Genomic DNA, 18,516 nt, shown 5'->3' with positions numbered 1-18,516 from the left:
CAAAATCCCGACAGAAAAGACTTTCTGTTTCGCCCGGCGAGGGCTACTTCAGGGGAAAAATGCCAACTCCAATATCTCTCTGCTTCTAATTATCTGCTGGAAATGTACCGTCTTGAGAGGAGTCGGCTCTATTTCCAGCAGATAATTAGAAGCAGAGAGATATTGGAGTTGGCATTTTTCCCCTGAAGTAGCCCTCGCCGGGCGAAACAGAAAGTCTTTTCTGTCGGGATTTTGAGTTGGAAGCCTCTTGGTGAAAACCCTCGATTTCAGATGAGTGTATTTTTTCACGATTTCAGATACATGCTGCATATCTCTAAAAACTGCTTATACTGATTACATTCAGCTGTAGTCCTCGCCAATTAATGTGGTTAAGCTTGGGATTCGGGCCTTTTTTATTGCTTGACATTTAAACTGAAATTATATATATAAAAAAAGACTGTGAAAAATAACAAAAAGAAGATTTCGTGTGAATGAAAGATGTGAGAATTGACTATTTATACATGTTTTGGAGTTTTTTATAAACCCGTGATGATGAGTGGATGGTTGGGTACTTGTGTAGTCCCAACGACCCTCAATTGAGGTTTATTTTTCTCCTTTTCATCTTTTTTCATCTTTTTGATTTTTAGTTTGTCAGCTTTATCTATGTACTTTTGGTCTGGATGAATCCCTGCTCATAACTGAATTTGACAAAACGTATTTTCAATATATTTATTATTAGTCTCACGTTTATGCCTCAAAACAAATTATTAGTGGTATAACACCAAATAATATAGTGTCATATGAGAGTCCTGCATGGTTTTCTAACAATTTATTAATTTGGGGCCAAATTAGCTTCCAAAAAGCATTTACACAGGGACAAAAAAAAAAATTAAATGATCTAGCGTCCCCACTTCTAATCTACAATGCCAGCATCTATTGGATCTAGTGCTATCTAACTTTTGTAAACGTGTTGGGGTCCATAAAACATGTAACAAAAACATCCACGTTTGACTCATAGATGCTGACCTTGTAGATCTTAATCTCCAGGACCAAAATCGTGGCCATTGAGATGCAGAAATTGTCTGTCCAATCTCAATACTCCAAATATCCCTAAGTCCAGTTTTCTTTTTTTTATTTAAAAATCCATATAAAATTTTATACCATTTTGCGGCTTGGTGTCCCAAGAAATCCGCCTGAAAGCAAAGGACCTGCAAGCTATATTGAGTATTAAGACCCTTCCATTCAGGGAACCCCACCTGAATAGCCTGCCTCAATTGCAACCATTTAAAATATTGTGTTTTGTTTAAGCCAAATTTATGTTGCAATTGTGAAAAACTAAGCAGTGATCCATCTAAAATAACATCATTTAATGTCCGTATGCCTGCAGTTATCCACTGCTTCCAGACAATCTTAAATCCGCCAATTTTGATCCTGGAGTTTGCGGCTCCTGTTCCCATTACATTTAGAACATGTAATTAGTATAAACTGTGAAGAACATTTGTTATTACAACTTTTTATCAAGAACATCGTTTCCACAGTTTTTCTTTGTTTTTGGTTTTTCCTTGTTTCTTGTGGAAGCTTTTTTGATGTTTCATTGTTGTGGTCTTCTAAGGAACACCTGCTACAGGTGAGTAACTTCACTATATTGCTGGGGGGAGACCTCTCAACTTACATGATCTCATGATTGACTTGGAAGTTAAAACTGCAGATTTACTGTGTGATCTATTCTTAAGATAAACTGATTTTTTCCCTAATCTACTTGGTGCATTGCTTGGATTGTTTAGAAATATGCTATAAGGGAATGTTAAACTGGTTTAGATCAGCAGTGGGCAACTTTGTCCTTGAGAGCTGCAGCCTAGTTGAACTTTGAGGAATTCTACAAGTATGCAATATCCAGATAAATCATATGCCTGTTCATTGTGAAAATCCAGCTGATTTGTGGCCTTGAGGACAGAGTTTGTTACTCAGTGGTATAGAAGATTTCTTTATTGCGTTGAGTTCAGTTTCCTGTTCTTTAAGAGTAGGTGCTCATAAATTGGTTTAATTTTGTTTTCAGGAATTGACAGCAGATACAATGAAGGCTGCAGAGAGCTGGCAAATTACCTGCTGTTTGATCTATACAACCAGAAAAATCATGATTTTGAAAGAACAAGTTTTCCAGAAGAAGTTTTGGATGGTGAATATTCTGCATTATATATGAGCTTTTTCATCCTGAAGCCTTTCTTTTTGTATGTTTTGTGGATTAGTAATGCTTTGATTGACATATAGCAGACTTCAAAAAATAACTTTATTTTAAACTGTCAACAAATTTACAAGTAAAGGAAATTATTGGTTCAAGGAAATAAGAGAGCCAGATAAATTCAGACCGGTAAGCCTGACTTCAGTTCAGGGCAAAATGGTGGAAACAATTATAAAAAATAAAATTGTAGAACACGTAGACAAACATGATTTAATAAGACAGAGTCAGCATGGGTTAATCTGAGGGAGATCTTACCTTACAAATTTGCTTGACTTCTTTGACGATGTGAATAAGCATGTGGATAAAGATGAGCTGGCTGATGTAGTATATCTAGATTTTCAGAAAGCTTTTGACAAAGCTCCTGAGAAAATTAAAGAGTCATGGGATAGGTGGCAAAGTTCAATTATGGATTAGGAATTGGTTATTGGATAGAAAACAGAAGGTAGGGTTAAATGGTCATTTTTCTCAATGGAGGAGAGTAAACAGTGGAGTGCCTCAGGGATCTGTACTGGGACCAGTGCAATTTAACTTATTTTTAAATGATCTGGAAATTGGAATGATAAGAGAGGTGATTAAATTTGCAGTGACACTAAACTGTTCAAAGTTGTTAAAATCTCAAAATTAAAGAAATACTTTTGTGGCATCTGTTCAAATTGAATAAAGAGGCAGAAAGGACTGTGGTTTTTGGGTCAAAACATCCATTGTTGGCAGAAATGTGTGGCAAATGGTGGCAACTATGCAGAAAAGTAAATGCTTGAAAATTGCTTTTATTACGTATTTTACTTTTTTGTTATTACAATATCTTAATTTAAATAAGTTATGAAGGTGGAGACATTACTTTTCATTTAACCCTCATATTGTGATTTCCCTGAGCTTTCTCTACTAAGTTGGACCAGCCACACTACCACCTTAGTGTCTTTCCTATCTCACTTTATAACTCCTGATACAAGTCCTTTACTTTAGAGACCAAAAAGGGCACATATTGCAAATCAGGAATTGAGAGGGTTTACCCAAAAGCTTAGAACAGTGTTTCTCAATCTTTTATCCATTGTGATCACATTTTAACACTTAAAAATTCACACGACCCCAGATGTGGAAGAAAACCAAATAGACCCATTTTCTTCTCCTCTCCTCTCTTTCATCCAGTGCCTCCTCCCCTCCTTACTTAACCAGAGCAGGAAAGCAGCTGCAGTCGGCACAGGGCCATGTTCATCAGTGTGCATTTAAAATAGGCACCAGTGCTCTGTATGGGTTTACATAAGAACATCCTTACTGGGACAGACCAATAGTCCATTAAGTCCAGTATAGAGAGTTGCGCGGGGACAGAAATCCCACCCGTCCCCGCCAAAGTCCCACCCGTCCCCGTGAGGTATCCCACCCGTCCCCGTGAGGAATCCCTCCGTCCCCGCGAGGAATTCCCTCCGTCCCCGCAAGGAATTCCCTCCATCCCCGCCTGTCCCTATAAACTTCAGAAACAGTTATTTCATTTAATTATGCTACTGAATTAAAGGCTCTGGTAGAAACCCATTTACAAATAAGCAAAAAGACTTTATTAATTTGGAAATATTAATTGGGAAGAATACATACTTTGTAAACGGCTTTCTACCAGAGCCTCTAATGTTTATAAATTTTTATCAACACAACTAATATACTACTTTATCCTGAAGCAAAAAAAAAAAAAAAAGAAGAATTTTTTTCCTACCTTTGTTGCCTGATTTCTGCTTTCCTCATGTTCTCATTTAATTCCTTCCATCCAGTCTCTCTTCTTCTGCGTCTTCCATTTGCTCTGTTACTGTGCCTCTCCCTTTCTCCCCCCTTCCAAATTGGTCTGGCACCCATCTTCTTCCCTCCGCTCCCACCATAGTCTGGCATCTCTGTCTTCTTCCCTATCAGCATCTTCTCCCCACTCTCTCTTCCCCATTTCCTTTCAGTGTCCTTCTCCCCCCCATCTTCCCCATGTTCTGTCAGCGTCCTTCTCCCCCCTCTGTCTTCCACATGTGCTTTCAGTGTCCTTCTCCCCCTCTGTCTTCCCCATGTCCTTTCAGCATCCTTCTCCCCCTTTGTCTTCCCCAGTGCTTTCAGCGTCCTTCTCCCCCCTCAGTTTTACCCATTTTCCTTAAGCGTCTTTTCCTCTCCACTCCACCTTTCCTCCCTTTCTCTCTCCCTGCCCTCTTACCTTCGTGGCACTTCCCCGCCCGCCCGACAACAGAACAGGCCCGGTCTGACAAACCTCCCTGCCCTTAACCGCAAATCTAAATTACCTTCTTACAGCTGCTGTAAGAAGGTAATTTAGATTCGTGGCTACAGGGCAGGGAGGTTTGTCGGACCGGGGCTGTTGTCGGTCGGTCGGTCGGTTGGTCGGGGAAGCGCCACAAAAGTAAGGGGACCTGGCCAGCTGTGCTGCACCCGGGGCGGACCGTCCCCCTCCCTTGGTACGCCACTCGAGCTGCGAGGCTACTCTCCTTCTCCTTATCTGCCCTGCCTGCAGCACAGAGAGCCGAGCCCTCCCTCCCTCCGACGTCAGCGCTGACGTCGGGAAGACTTCCGTTCGGCTCTGTGCTGCAAGCAGAACAGGTAGGGAGAAGAGGAGCCGCGCGACTGAGTACATCCAGCCCCGCAGGAACCCCGCGACCCTAGGGGGCGTCCCCACGGGATTCCCGTGACCCTAGGGGGCGTCCCTACGGGATCCCCGTGACCTGAAGGGGGAACCTGCGGGATGCCCGTCGTCCCCGTTCCCGTGCAGCTCTCTAATCCAGTAGCCTGTTCTCACAGTGGCCAATCCAGGTCACTAGTACCTGGCCAAAACTCAAGGAGTAGCAATATTCCATGCTACCGATCCAGGGCAAGCCGTGGCTTCCCCCATGTTTTTCTCAATAACAGACTATGCATCTCAATGGCCACTAATTTGGTCTTGGAGAATGGGATGTACAGTGTCAGCGTCTATGAAACAAACATGGTTCTTTTTATTACATAGAGCTTTTTGGACCCCTACTCGTTTGCAAAAACTAGACAGTTCTAAGTCTAATAGATGCTGGCACTGTAATCTAGAACCAGGGACATTAGATCATTTATTATATCATTGTCCTTATATTAAAATTTTTTGGAATTCAATTTGGCCACAAATTAATAAATTAATGGAAAATCATATTGCAATATCATATGATACAATTTTATTTGGAACAATGATGAGAAAAAAAAGTCAAATTTCACCAGAAAATAATAAACTTTTATTAATTATGACAGGGGTTGCCATTCAACATATAACTAATAATTGGAAAAATTACAACAACCTAAACTACACATTTTGGTGGAATACAATATGCCATGTTTTTAAAATGGAAAGAACAATAGCAGTACAAAAGGGGACATATAATAAATTTATAAAAATATGGGGGCCATTGACAAAATACTGCAATGATTAAATAATAGAATACTTTTTCTTCTTTTCTTCTTTTAGAGATTTTCTTTTTTTTTTTTTTTTTTTTACGACACACATATAGGGGGGATAAGGAAAACAATTTATATATAATATATTATAATATATGATACAAAATGTAACAAATGATTAAAAAATAATAGAAGGGTGGGGGGGAGGGAAATTTATCCAGAATATATTGTAGTAGATATAAATATGTTATTGAATAATTATCAATTATATTCCAATATGTTGTATACTTTTATAAAATTTGAAAATATTATATTAAGGCAATAAAAGGGTGGGGGGAGGGTGAAGGGGAAAATCAAATTCAGACATACATTGTGTTAGATATAAAAGTGATACCATGCATATATCAAATGTATTTTATTATTATGTACACTTTTTGTAAAATTTGAAAATAAAAATATAATGGAAAAGAAAAAAAAAAAAAAAAATCAATAACAGACTATGAACTTTTCCTCCAAGAACTTGTCCAAACCTTCCTTAAACCAGCTACGCTATCCGCTCTTACCACATCCTCTGGCAACTCGTTTCAGAGTTTCACTATTCTCTGAGTAAAAAAAATTCCTTCTATTGGTTTTAAAAGTATTTCCCTGTAACTTAATTGAATGTCCCCTAGACTTTGTAATTTTTGACAGAGTGAAAAATTGATCCACTTCTACTCCACTCAGGATTTTGTAGACTTCAATCCTATCTCCCCTCAGCCATCTCTTTTCCAAGTTGAAGAGCCCTAACCTTTTTTAGTCTTTTCTCATATGAGAGGAGTTCCATCCCTTTTATCATCTTGGTCGCTCTTCTTTGAACCTTTTCTTGTGCCACTATATTTTTCTTGAGATAAGGAGACCAGAATTGAATGCAGTCCTCCAGATGAGATCACAGCATGGAGCGATACAGAGCCATTAAAACATTCTTAAACCCAGATCCTTTTCTTGGGCGCTAAGCCCCCCCCAAGTTGGACCCTAGCATCTGGTAACTATGATTCGGGTAATTCTTCCCAATGTGCATCACTTTGCATTTGTCTATATACAGTATGGCTCAGAGAGAGTCCATATGGACAAGCAGTTACAAACTCTTTTCAATTAATAGTCAAGTTTCCCTATTATTTTATGTCCAGATTGCCTTGAGAATCCAGAAATCAAATGAAAATAGGGCATCCCCTTAGCTATGAGATTCCTTTCTTGGGTGGCAAATTCATTTTCTTTGTTAAAGGAAAACGTAGTCGATTGATTACCTGTAATGGAGATTTTTGGTAAATAGTAAGATAAATTGCACTTACCCACCTACCTTCCTGGGAAGTTGATTCCAAAGCTCTGCATTGCACGGGGGGATTTGTAAGGACTTAAAGAGATACCAACTGTGTGGGAATTCCCTTTTTAAGATTTTGAGCTTTGAGAGAGCAAGTCTGTGTTGTCACCGTTGGAAACTTTACTTCCTTTCTACACAGGTGAGCAGTTACACTTTCTTCCTGAAACAAAAGTTCTTATTAATTTTTCTTTTTTTTGCTTTGTTGCAGATCTTGTTATACTAATAAAAGCTGACAGTGTCCATTTATATTGTAACCCAGTGAACTACAGTTATCTCTTGCCGTTTGTAGCTTATTGGAGGAACCTACATTTCTATTGCATGACTGAAGCTGAGGTAAGGAAAGAAGGAATGCTTATACACTCTGGAAAAGAACAGATGCTAGGTATTAAAGAGACTGTTACATGATTGTATATAATATTGCATATCTCTGAGAGAACACAAATTTGTTTAAGAGGAAGGCAGAGTGAGTGGACTGCTGGGCACAATGGACCTCAGGTCTGACCCAGCGGAGGCATTGCTTATGTTCTTAAGACTCAATGGAAATTATAAAAACTTTATTAAAATATGGGAGCCATTAACATCGTTTTGCCATGATTACCGTATTTTCACGCATATAACGCGCATACGTGTATAACACGCATACGCGTATAGTGCGCGGGTCCAAACCATTTGTGTAAAAAAATTTTTTTATATAGCACGCACACGCATATACCGCGCATGTTGCTATAACCTCCTCCTGCCACTCCTGCTTACTCCCTCTTCTGGCCTGCGAACCGGCATCCTCACCCCCCCGCTCGCGTCATCTCCCTCCCCCACGATCCTACATCTCCCCCAGATTCTGAGAATCTCGGAGAGAGCGAGACCAGAAGGTTTTGAGCATGCGCAAATGCTCAAAGCCCAGTCCAGCCCAGCACAGGGAAGAGGGAGGATCTCCCTCGCACCACCCAGCCCAGCCCAACGAGGGAGGATCTTCGGGCACTGGCACTGGCACGTCCTGTGCATTGGTGCTGGTGCCCAATCGGGTAAGCGACCGATGTCTTTGCGGTGCTGGGGGGGATGTAGGAACGCGGGGGAGGGGGGGTGACGCGAGCGGGGGGGAGGATGCCGGTTCGCAGGGGAGATGCCGGATCGCACTGAAAAAAAAAAATTGTATAACGCGCTCACACATATAATGCGCATGGTTATACTCGGTTTGTAAAATCGTGTATAACGCGCGCGTTATATGCGTGAAAATGGTAGATGCCATTTTTCTATGGAAGATACACCATTTAATATAGAGTGGGGGTGGATGGGTTTTGGAGGGGTTATGTGATAGAATTAGAAACAGGGTTGGAGGGAGGGGGGGAGGGATTCTTATTTGTGTATAGAGTATAATGATAAGATTTTCAAGTGATTTGTTAATTGTTGTTATTATGAGTTTTGTACACTTGATGAAAGGTTTAAAATGAATAAAGAATTTAAAAAAAAGACTCAAATTTTCCCTGTCTTCTCAGCAGCTTGTAGTTGCAAGGAAAAAACACAATTTGAAGTGTCTGTATACAAATGCTAGAAGCTTAAAAAATAAAATAGGAGAGTTAGAGTACATAGCACCGAATGATGAGATTGATATAATAGGCATCTCAGAGACCTGGTGGAAGGAGGACAATCAATGGTACACTGTGTTACCTGGGTACAAATTATATCGCAGGGATAAAGTAGATCAAATTGGAAGGGGGGGTTACACTTTATTTTAAAGAGGGAATTGAATGAAACAAAATAAACATTCTGCAAGACACAGATAGCAGTGTTGAATCCATATGGATAGAAATTCCATGTGTGAAGGGAAGGAATATACAGGTAGGGTTATACTACTGTCCCCCATTACAGAATGAGAAGATAGATAGAGAAATGTTTTCAGAGATTAGAAAAGCTGGAGAATTGGGCAACAGTATAATAATGGGTGATTTCAATTACCACAAAAATAGGAATAGAGTACGTTAAATCACCACCTAAACTAAGCTTATGCCACTAAGCAAACAACAGAAGAGCCTCCCTATTCTCACAACCACTACCTCCAACATCCACACATACATCCACATACAACAGGTGAAAAGAGAGGGAAAAAACCTCAGTTCTGCTTCAAAGGTAAAAACTCCCACTTGATGAAATTAAGTAAATCCGTTATTCATACACTTCAATGACATGAAAAATGCAATCTCTATTGGCGAAGGAGATCCGTTGTGGGGGGGTGGCCCTTCCAAACAGAATACATATCAACAGTGCAAGTCCAATATCATGTAATTCTCTCTTGAAGCATTTAGATCGTCCTCCAAAACAAATACCCAACAGGGCAAACCCTATTTCGCTTGTAGCTGTGTCAGGGGTTTTGTTCTTCTGCAAGACCACCACAAGTTCAGGACCACAAAACTCACCATTCAGTGTGCAAACACACTAGAAAAATGGTGCTGGGACTCCCTGAATGCTGACAGAGACAAGCCCCGCCTCCTCCACTAATTGTCCAATCACCACGAACCGGCAGTAAAAAAAAAAAAAGCTGCCCATTCAATTATAGCGTTTAAACCTCGGGGAGAAGCAGAATCCAGCTGAAAGATCCTTTGTTGTTCTTTTTGACACAAAAAGCGCCGCCATTCCCCCCCATCTCACAGAACAGGGATAATGATCAAGGACTACACAGCATAGATCAAAAAAATCATGAGACTACTCCAAACAGTGGGCCACCAAGGAGTCTTCCATCCTCCCTGTGGCCACGCATAAGTTGTGCTCCAACAGGCGGATCTTCAATTTCCGAAATGTTTGCTCCACATATAACATCTGACACGGACAGATAATCAAATAAATCACACCTTCAGTGGTGCACATTGTTGTACTTCTCAATCTGAAAACACATTTAGATCCAGGATGTATAAATTCTTTCACACACAGCATCAAAGGGCACATTGTACAACCCCCACATCTACTTTGATCATCTGTGTGAACCTGTCCAGCTGATAAGGTGTCAACTCTTAAGACGTTAGGGGACAATAAGTCACCCAGATTTTGAGTCCGCCCATAAGCAAACATATAATGTGCATGTTAGAGAAACAAAGTAAGGACCTCAGAAGGAGTTCAAAGGATTTAACAACCCGTTGTACTTTTCTTGAGAGGCAAATGTATTTTGTGACAAACAAGAAAACATCAGATTGTTGATCCTGTGTCCGGTATTCTAACAAGGACTCTCTTGGCTTATAGAACGCTCGTTTAGCAGCTTTAGATACCAAAGAGCTAGGATATCCTCGCTGGATAAACTTGTTCTGCAAACCAGCTGCTTATGTCACATACTCTTGGTTATCACTGCAAATTATTTGAAAGCACAAAAACTGATCATATGAAATACTTGATCTCACAGAAAATGAATGCATACTTCTGTAATCCAATAAAGAGTTACAGTCAGTATCCTTCACATAGTGGTCAGTATCCTTCACAGTGGTCATAAAACTATGGTCCTCCTTCACAGTCCTCACATCCAGGAATGCAATGCATAGTGCTTTTCAAATCGTAGGGATGGGTGGCAAGTGTCAGTATAAATCTTGAACTCCAGCAGTTCCTCAAAAGACCCCTTACAAAGGCAAAAAATTATGTCAATGAATCTGGACCACACACTATATTAGATGTAATAACGAGAGTTGTATATTCAGTTCTCAAACATGGCATGAACAGATTGGCCACATACCAGGGCAAAGGAAGCCCCCATGGCCCACCCCAGAACATTTGCTGAAAAAAAAATAGATTTTCAAACAAAAAATAATTTTTTACTCATGGCTACTGCACTTAAATCTACCAAAATCTCTGAAGGAACCAACTGTGGATATGTCTGCTGGTTCAGAAATAATTTTAACACTTGCAAAGCTTCATCTTGAGGGATTGAAGTGTAAAGAGCAGCTACGTCAAATGTAACCAAAAAAGTAATTTCATCCATTGCTGAAGCTGCTTCAAAAAGTGAGTAGTGTCTTTCAACAGAGATTTTGCATACAAAAGACAGGGCTGCAAGAACACATTTGCAAACTTGTATTCCCTGCACTGATACTATTACCCCAACATTGACTGGTTAAATGTTACATAACATTGAGGAGTGCCAGGGAGGTAAAATTCTTAGATGTCATAAATGACTGCTTCTTGGAGCAACTGGTCCGGGAACCAACAAGAGGGAGAGCTATTTTAGATTTGGTCCTTAGTGGAATGTAAGGCATAGTACAGGAGTTAACTGTGTTGGGACTGTTGGGAAACTGATCATAATGTGATCAAATTTGAGCTGATACTGGGAGTGATGTCGCAAAAGAAATCTACTGTAGAGGTGTTTAATTTTCAAAAGGGCAACTATGATAAAATGAGGAAAATGGTTAAAAAGAAGCTAAAAGGATCAGTTGCAAAGATTAGGACTGTAAACCAGGCATGGATGTTATTTAAAAATACCATCATGGAAGCCCAGACCAGATGTATTCCACATATCAGCAAAGGTGGAAAAAAGAGGAAACAAGCCAGCGTGTTTAAAAGGTGAAGTGAAAGAGGCTATTAGAGCCAAAAAAATCCTTTCAAGAATGGAAATCTTTGCTTCCCTCAGTCTAAATTCATACAGTTTGGCCTGGATTCGCTATATGGTCCTATATCGGTGGGCTCTGATCAAGTGTCAATCACACAATGGCACCGTATAGAGAATTGCGCCTCAGGAAAGATAGGTGCCAGAAATATAGGCCAGGGTTTTCAGGCCTACATTTCCGGCACCTGTCTTTGTTATGAATTGTGCCTAAGTAGGCGCTTTATGGTGCCTAATACCACTTCCAGCATTAGCCACACCCATAGTGGCATTAGGTGCCACAATTCCGATGTCTTTTCTATAGGCATGAATTTAAAGTTATTTGCCATCTCAAACAGTGTTTCCCTATTAACTTAGGCGCCGAGTTAAGGCACTGTTTGTAGAATTTCCCCCTTTGTGTATAAATAAATAGAAACTACTTTTGGCTTCTTCTCTAATCCTGATGTTATATGTTTGGTTAGTTATTGATATTGGCATTGTACTCTCGAAGAAGGGATTCTAGATCATGTTATTCTATTGTCCCTTTATTTTAGCCTTTTGGAAATCAATTTGGGCCAAATTTTTTCATTGGAGAATCATGTGGCATTATTATATGATACAATTCTATTTGGTATGTCATTGAGAACACGGAGCCAAATTTCATCAAATAATAACAAACTTTTATTGATTATGACAGGAGTTGCCATACAACATATTACATCTAATTGGAAGAATTGGAGTAGACTCAATTAGTGTTTCTAGTGGAACTCATTGTGTCACATTTACAAAATGGAAAGAACAATTGAGATACAAAGAGGAAATTATAATAAATTTTAAAGAAATCTAGGGGCCATTAACAAAATATTGCAATGAATGAATACCATTTTTCCAATATGAATACTAATACAAAAGAAGGTGTGTGTGTGTGGGGGGGGTTTCTGAATATGATTAAATATTTAGTTCATTAGATAAGAATTCTTATACGATATATTTGATGGCATATAGAAGGAAAGGGATGGGAAGGAAGGGATTAAATTTTATGTATTAAAGGTTAATTGGATAAGAAATTCAAGTGATGTATACAATTTTAATATGTCAATTAATTATTCACTTGATGTAAGATGTAAAATGTTTTAAATTTTTTATTCATTTTTATATATCAACAAGTGTAACATAGAAATTTAAAAAGATCACATAAAACATACACTTGAATTCCTCTCAACTATTCCAAATTTGCTTGAATTAATTGAAAAATTTGGAAAATTTTCAGGTTATAAAATAAACTGGAATAAATCAGAAGTGCTTCCACTCAATGTACATTGTACAAAAAGTTTATTTGACTCATTTTCTTTTATTTGGAAAGAAGAAGGATTAAAATACTTAGGAATTTGGATTACAAAAACTGTGGATGAGACTATGAAAATTAATGAAAAAAATTTATTACAAAAAGTGTCAGAAATGTGTGAACAATGGAATCCTTTATGCATATCTTGGTGGGGGAGAATACAAACTGTAAAAATGATGATATTACCAGTAGTTTGTTACCAAATGGGTATGATACCAATTTTTTTTTCAGGGGTCATTTTACAAAAAATTGGATAAGATGTTAACAAAATTTATTTGGCTTGGAAAAACCCCCAGACTTGCTCTAGTATCTTTACAAAGACCAATTGCGGAGGGAGGGGTAAATTTTCCAAATTTTTATAGGTACCATCAAGCCTATATTATGCGTCAGGGTATGTATTGGATCCTCCCAGAGCCCATTGAACATATACCAGATTGGTTCTGGTTATAATGGAGATTAATGTTTCCTTTACGTCTGAGTCATGTTATCAGTATTCAAATGCCAAGGTTATATAAGGATCACAAAATATTTGTTGATACTTGGAAAACTATAAGATATATAAGTAATCTAACTCCTATTCCAATAACTAAATCAACGACTCAAACAATATGGCTCAATCCAAAGATCAAAGTTGGCGGTTTTAAAATTATCTGGAAACATTGGATGATTACTGGAATTCGGATTTTAGAAGATGTAATAAATAAAGGTAAACTGCTTGAATTTTCACAATTGCAAAATAAATTCGGTTTGAATAAATCACAATATTTCAGATGGATGCAATTGAAGCAGGCCATTCAGGTAGGGTTCCCTGAATGGAAAAATCTTAATAACTATCATAGTATGGAATTCTTATGTTTTCAGATAGATTCCATGGGTCACCAGGCCGCAATGTGGTATAAATTAATATCTGGATTCGTACATAAAAAGAAAAAAAATGGTCTTAGAGATATTTGGAGCATTGAGATTAAGCATCAGATTAATGCATCTCAATGGCCACGACTTTGGTCTTGGAGGTTAAAATGCACATTGTCAGCCTCTATGAAACAAACTTGGTTTTTTATTTTACATAGAGCTTTATGGACCCCTACACGTTTACATAGAATAGATAGCTCTAAGTCTAATAGATGCTGGCATTGTCATCTTGAAGCAGGGACATTAGATCATCTTTTATTCTATTGTCCATTCATATTAATATTTTGGAAATCAATTTGGCCTCAAATTAATAGGATGTTAGAAAATCCGGTAGCCTTGACATATGATACGATTTTTGTTTGGTACTGCAATGAGAGCTCGAAGTCAAATTTCATCAAATAACAATAAACTTTTATTTATATTAACTGGAGTAGCAGTACAGCAAATTACACATAATTGGAAAAATTTATGACAGATTGAACTATAATTTTTGGTGGAACTCAGTTTGCCATATATATAAGATGGAGCGTACATTTGCAACACAAAAAGGATATATGGATAAGTTCAAGAAGATTTGGGGACCATTAACAGATTTTTGCAATGACTGATTTTAATTTTTTTCCCATAATAAGATAATGGTTAAAGAAGGGAGGGAGGGAAGGGGTAAAGAATTTATTCTCTTTATTATACATTATAAAAAATATATCATAATGAATGAATGATAGTCTTATGAGAAATTAATGTGATAAAGGGAGGGAAAAGGGTTCATAATTAAATAATAATTATGTTTATAAATCTTTATTCATTTTCTTATGTTACAACAAGTGTTCCAAATAATCTCATTATAAGCTTGAATATACACACTTGATTAACTCATATATTAACATCAAATTTAACATTTCTTTAAAAAATTAATATTATATAAAGTTATAATATTATGTAAGAAATTTAAATTTATATAATTGTTATTGAATATAATATTCCCTTACCCCTCCTTCCCTCCCAATCAATAATACATAACATCATTTTTATTATAAAATCATTCAAATAATAATATAGTATATAATAATCATAAATAAAATCCCACCCCATTCCCCTCTATTCAATTATCTTATCATGGGAAAAGTTAATCATTCATTACAGAAATCTGTTAATGGTCTCCAGATTTTTTTTCAAATTTTATTCATGGGAAAATTTATCATTCTTTACAAAAATCTGTTAATGGTCCCCATATTTTTTGAAATTTATTCATATATCCTTTATGTGTTGCAATAGCAAGTTCCATTTTGTATATGTGGCATATCGAATTCCACCAGAACATATAATTCAATCTATCATGTTGTTTCCAGTTGAATGTGATTTGTTGTATTGCTATTCCAGTTAAAATAAATAAAAGTTTGTTATTACTTGATGAAATTTGACTTCTTGTTCTCATGGTTGTTCCAAATAATATAGTATCATATGTCAAGGCTACCGGATTTTCTAACATTCTATTAATTTGGGGCCAAATTGATTTCCAGAATGATAAGATAAATGGACAAAAGAATAAAAGATGATCTAATGTCCCAATTTCAATATGACAGTGCCAGCATCTATTAGATCTTGAACTATCTATTTTTTGTAAACGAACCGGGGTCCAAAAAGCTCTATGTAAAAGAAAAAACCATGTTTGTCTCATTGATGCTGACACTGTACATTTTAACCTCCAAGACCAAAGTCGTGGCCATTGAGATGCACTAATTTGGTGCTTTATCTCAATGCTCCAAATGTCTCTAAGACCATTTTTTGGTTTTTTATTTATATATCCGGATATTATTTTATACCACTGTGCGGCTTTTATGTCCTATTGAGTCCATCTGGAAACATAAGAATTCCAAACTGTGATATTTGGCAAGATCTTTCCATTCAGGGAACCCTTCCTGAATAGATTGTTTCAATTGCAACCATTTAAAATATTGTGTTTTATTAAGACCAAATTTGTGTTGCAATTGTGAAAATTCCAGCAACTTATCATTTTTTATTACATCATCCAAAATACGAATGCCAGCTATCATCCAATGTTTCCAGATGACTTTAAAACCGCCAATCTTGATCTTGGGGTTTAGCCATATCGTTTGAGTAGTTGATTTACTAATTGGAATTTGAGTTAGATTACTTATGTATCTTATAGTTTTCCAGGTATCCATAAATATTTTATGATCTTTGTATAACTTTGGCATTTTGATACTAATTACGTGACTAAGACGTAATGGAAACATAAGCCTCCATTCTAGCCAGAACCAGTCTGGAATATTATCAGTGGGCTCTGGGAGGATCCAATACATACCATGACGTAAAATATAGGCTTGATGATACCTATAAAAGTTGGGAAAATTTACCCCCTCCCTCCTTAATTGGTTTTTGCAAAGACACTAGAGCAATTCTTGGTTTTTTATCCATCCATATAAATTTTGTCAAAATCCTATTTAATTTTGTATAAAAAGATTCTTGAAAGAAAACTGGTATCATTCCCATTTGGTAGCAAACTACAGGCAAAATCATCATTTTAACGGTTTGTACTCTTCCCCACCAAGATAAATGTAAAGGATTCCATTGCTCACACATTTCTGTCACTTTTTGTATTAAACATTTTTCATTAATTTTCATTGTTTCATCTATTGTTTTTGTAATCAAAATTCCAAGATATTTAATAGATTCATCCTTCCAAACAAAAGAGAATGTATCAAATAAACCTTTTGTACAATGTACATTTAGCGGAAGAACCTCTGATTTATTCCAGTTAATTTTATACCCTGAAAAACTTCCAAATTTTTCAATTAGTTCAAGTAGATATGGAATGGTGGATTCTGGATTCCTCAAATATAATAGTAAATCGTCTGCATAAGCAGATATCTTATATTCTCTGTCTGAATGAGGTATACCTTGTATCTCCTTTGCTTGTTGGATAGCTAATATTAAGGGTTCTAAAACAATATCAAACAGCAAAGGAGACAAGGGACATCCTTGTCTAACTCCTCTCTGTAGATTAAATTTTTCTGAAAACATATTATTGATATATAATCTAGCAGAAGGGGAGCTATACAATGTTTGTATCATTTGTATAAATCCAGGACCTATACCAAACCATTCCATTGCCTGATACATAAAAGGCCATTCTACTCTATCGAAAGCCTTTTCTGCATCCAATGAAACAGCAAAAGTAGGCTCATTCATTTTCTTTGTTAAATATAACATATGGAATGTTAATCTGGTATTGTGAGATGAATGTCTTTGAGCAACGAATCCTGTTTGATGCATACCTATAATGTGGGGGAGAGCATTAGCCAATCTTAACGCAAGTATTTTTGCTAATAATTTTCCGTCTACATTTATTAAAGATATTGGCCTATAGTTTGAGACCAAAGTGGGATCTTTATTAGGTTTTGGCAAAACAATAGTTAAAGATTCTGATATAGTGCCGTTAATACAACCTTTATTAAGTTGATATTGATAAAGATTTAATAAATAGGGTAATAAAAAATTTTGAAATGTTTTATAGAACTCAACTGTATATCCATCACCACCTGGAGCAGATCCAACTCTAAGGGATTTCAAAGCTGTTCCTAATTCTTTTAGTGATATTGGTTCTTCTAAACTTCGTTTTATATGTTCAGGAATTTTTGGACCCTCTAACATTTTCAAAAATTCTAAACCATCTTTTTCTTTATTTATATAAGTCTCGGAAGAATAAAGAGATTTATAAAATTTTAGGAATTGTTTTAAAATAGGTTCATTTTGTGTATATATATCACCATTTTCATCTTTTATAGCAATTAGTTTTGTTTTCCTTTTTTTTGCTTTAAGATAATTTGCCAATATTCTTCCCGACTTATTTGAGTTACCATAATACAACGTTTGTTGAGAGAACAAATCTTTCCTAATCATTTTAGATGAGATCTTATTATATTTAACTTTTAGTTTTAATAATTCTTGTTGAATAGAATATTCCCATTTTTCTATAAGTTTTGATTCCAAATTTTTAATCTCTTTTTCTAAGATTAAAATTGTTTTTTTATTTTGTTTTTTAATAAAGCCGAATAAGAAATTATTTTGTCCTCTAATTGATGCCTTAAAGGCATCCCATAGAATTTCTCTATTAATCTCATCTTTATCATTTATTTGAAAAAAATTCTTTCATTTTTGTTAGAAGATTTTCACAAAAAATTGGATCAGCCAACAATGTATTATCCAACTTCCAAATTGGTCTATTATTATTTTGATCATTAATTTTAATTTTGATCCATACTCCACCATGATCAGATAAAATAATAGGATCAATGGCGGCCTGTGTCACCTGTTGTGCTAGATGATTTGAAGTAAAAATATAGTCTATTCTTGAAAAAGAATTATGAACATGAGAACAAAAAGAAAATTCCCGACCATCAAAATGAAGTGTTCGCCAAATATCTATTAAATCGCAAGATTGAATTAAATTTTCTAATCCCATAGATTTCATAACTCTACTTGGGTTTTTATCTAATAAAGGATCCATTACAGCATTGAAATCCCCAGCTACTATAAGATTTGAAGTAGCCAGTGGTAAAATCAGTTGTTGAAGAGTTTTAAATAATTCATTTTGGTTCGAATTAGGGGCGTATATATTAAACAACGTCATGGTAGTATTTCCCATATTCATTTCCACAATTACCCATCTTCCATGAATATCTGAAGCTTTTAATTTGAATGAAGCAGAGCATTTTTTATTAACT

At 36.6% G+C, this 18,516-nt stretch overlaps 1 protein-coding gene across 2 annotated transcripts in view; it reads left to right on the top strand.

Annotated features, from left to right (window-relative positions):
* Positions 1–18,516, top strand: part of C1H20orf194 (chromosome 1 C20orf194 homolog) — a 308,395-nt gene that overhangs the window by 45,928 nt on the left and 243,951 nt on the right. For both annotated transcript variants that reach the window (XM_033953173.1, XM_033953162.1), the window contains exons 3-4: positions 2,036–2,155; positions 7,171–7,295. In XM_033953173.1, the coding sequence (XP_033809064.1) occupies positions 2,036–2,155; positions 7,171–7,295 (245 nt within the window). The remainder of the gene's footprint in view (positions 1–2,035; positions 2,156–7,170; positions 7,296–18,516) is intronic.

This window comes from Geotrypetes seraphini, chromosome 1 (genome assembly GCF_902459505.1).
Source record: "Geotrypetes seraphini chromosome 1, aGeoSer1.1, whole genome shotgun sequence".
NCBI lineage: Eukaryota > Metazoa > Chordata > Amphibia > Gymnophiona > Dermophiidae > Geotrypetes > Geotrypetes seraphini.
Note: the sequence above shows the minus strand (reverse complement) of the source record. Positions and strands in the feature narration are given on the sequence as shown.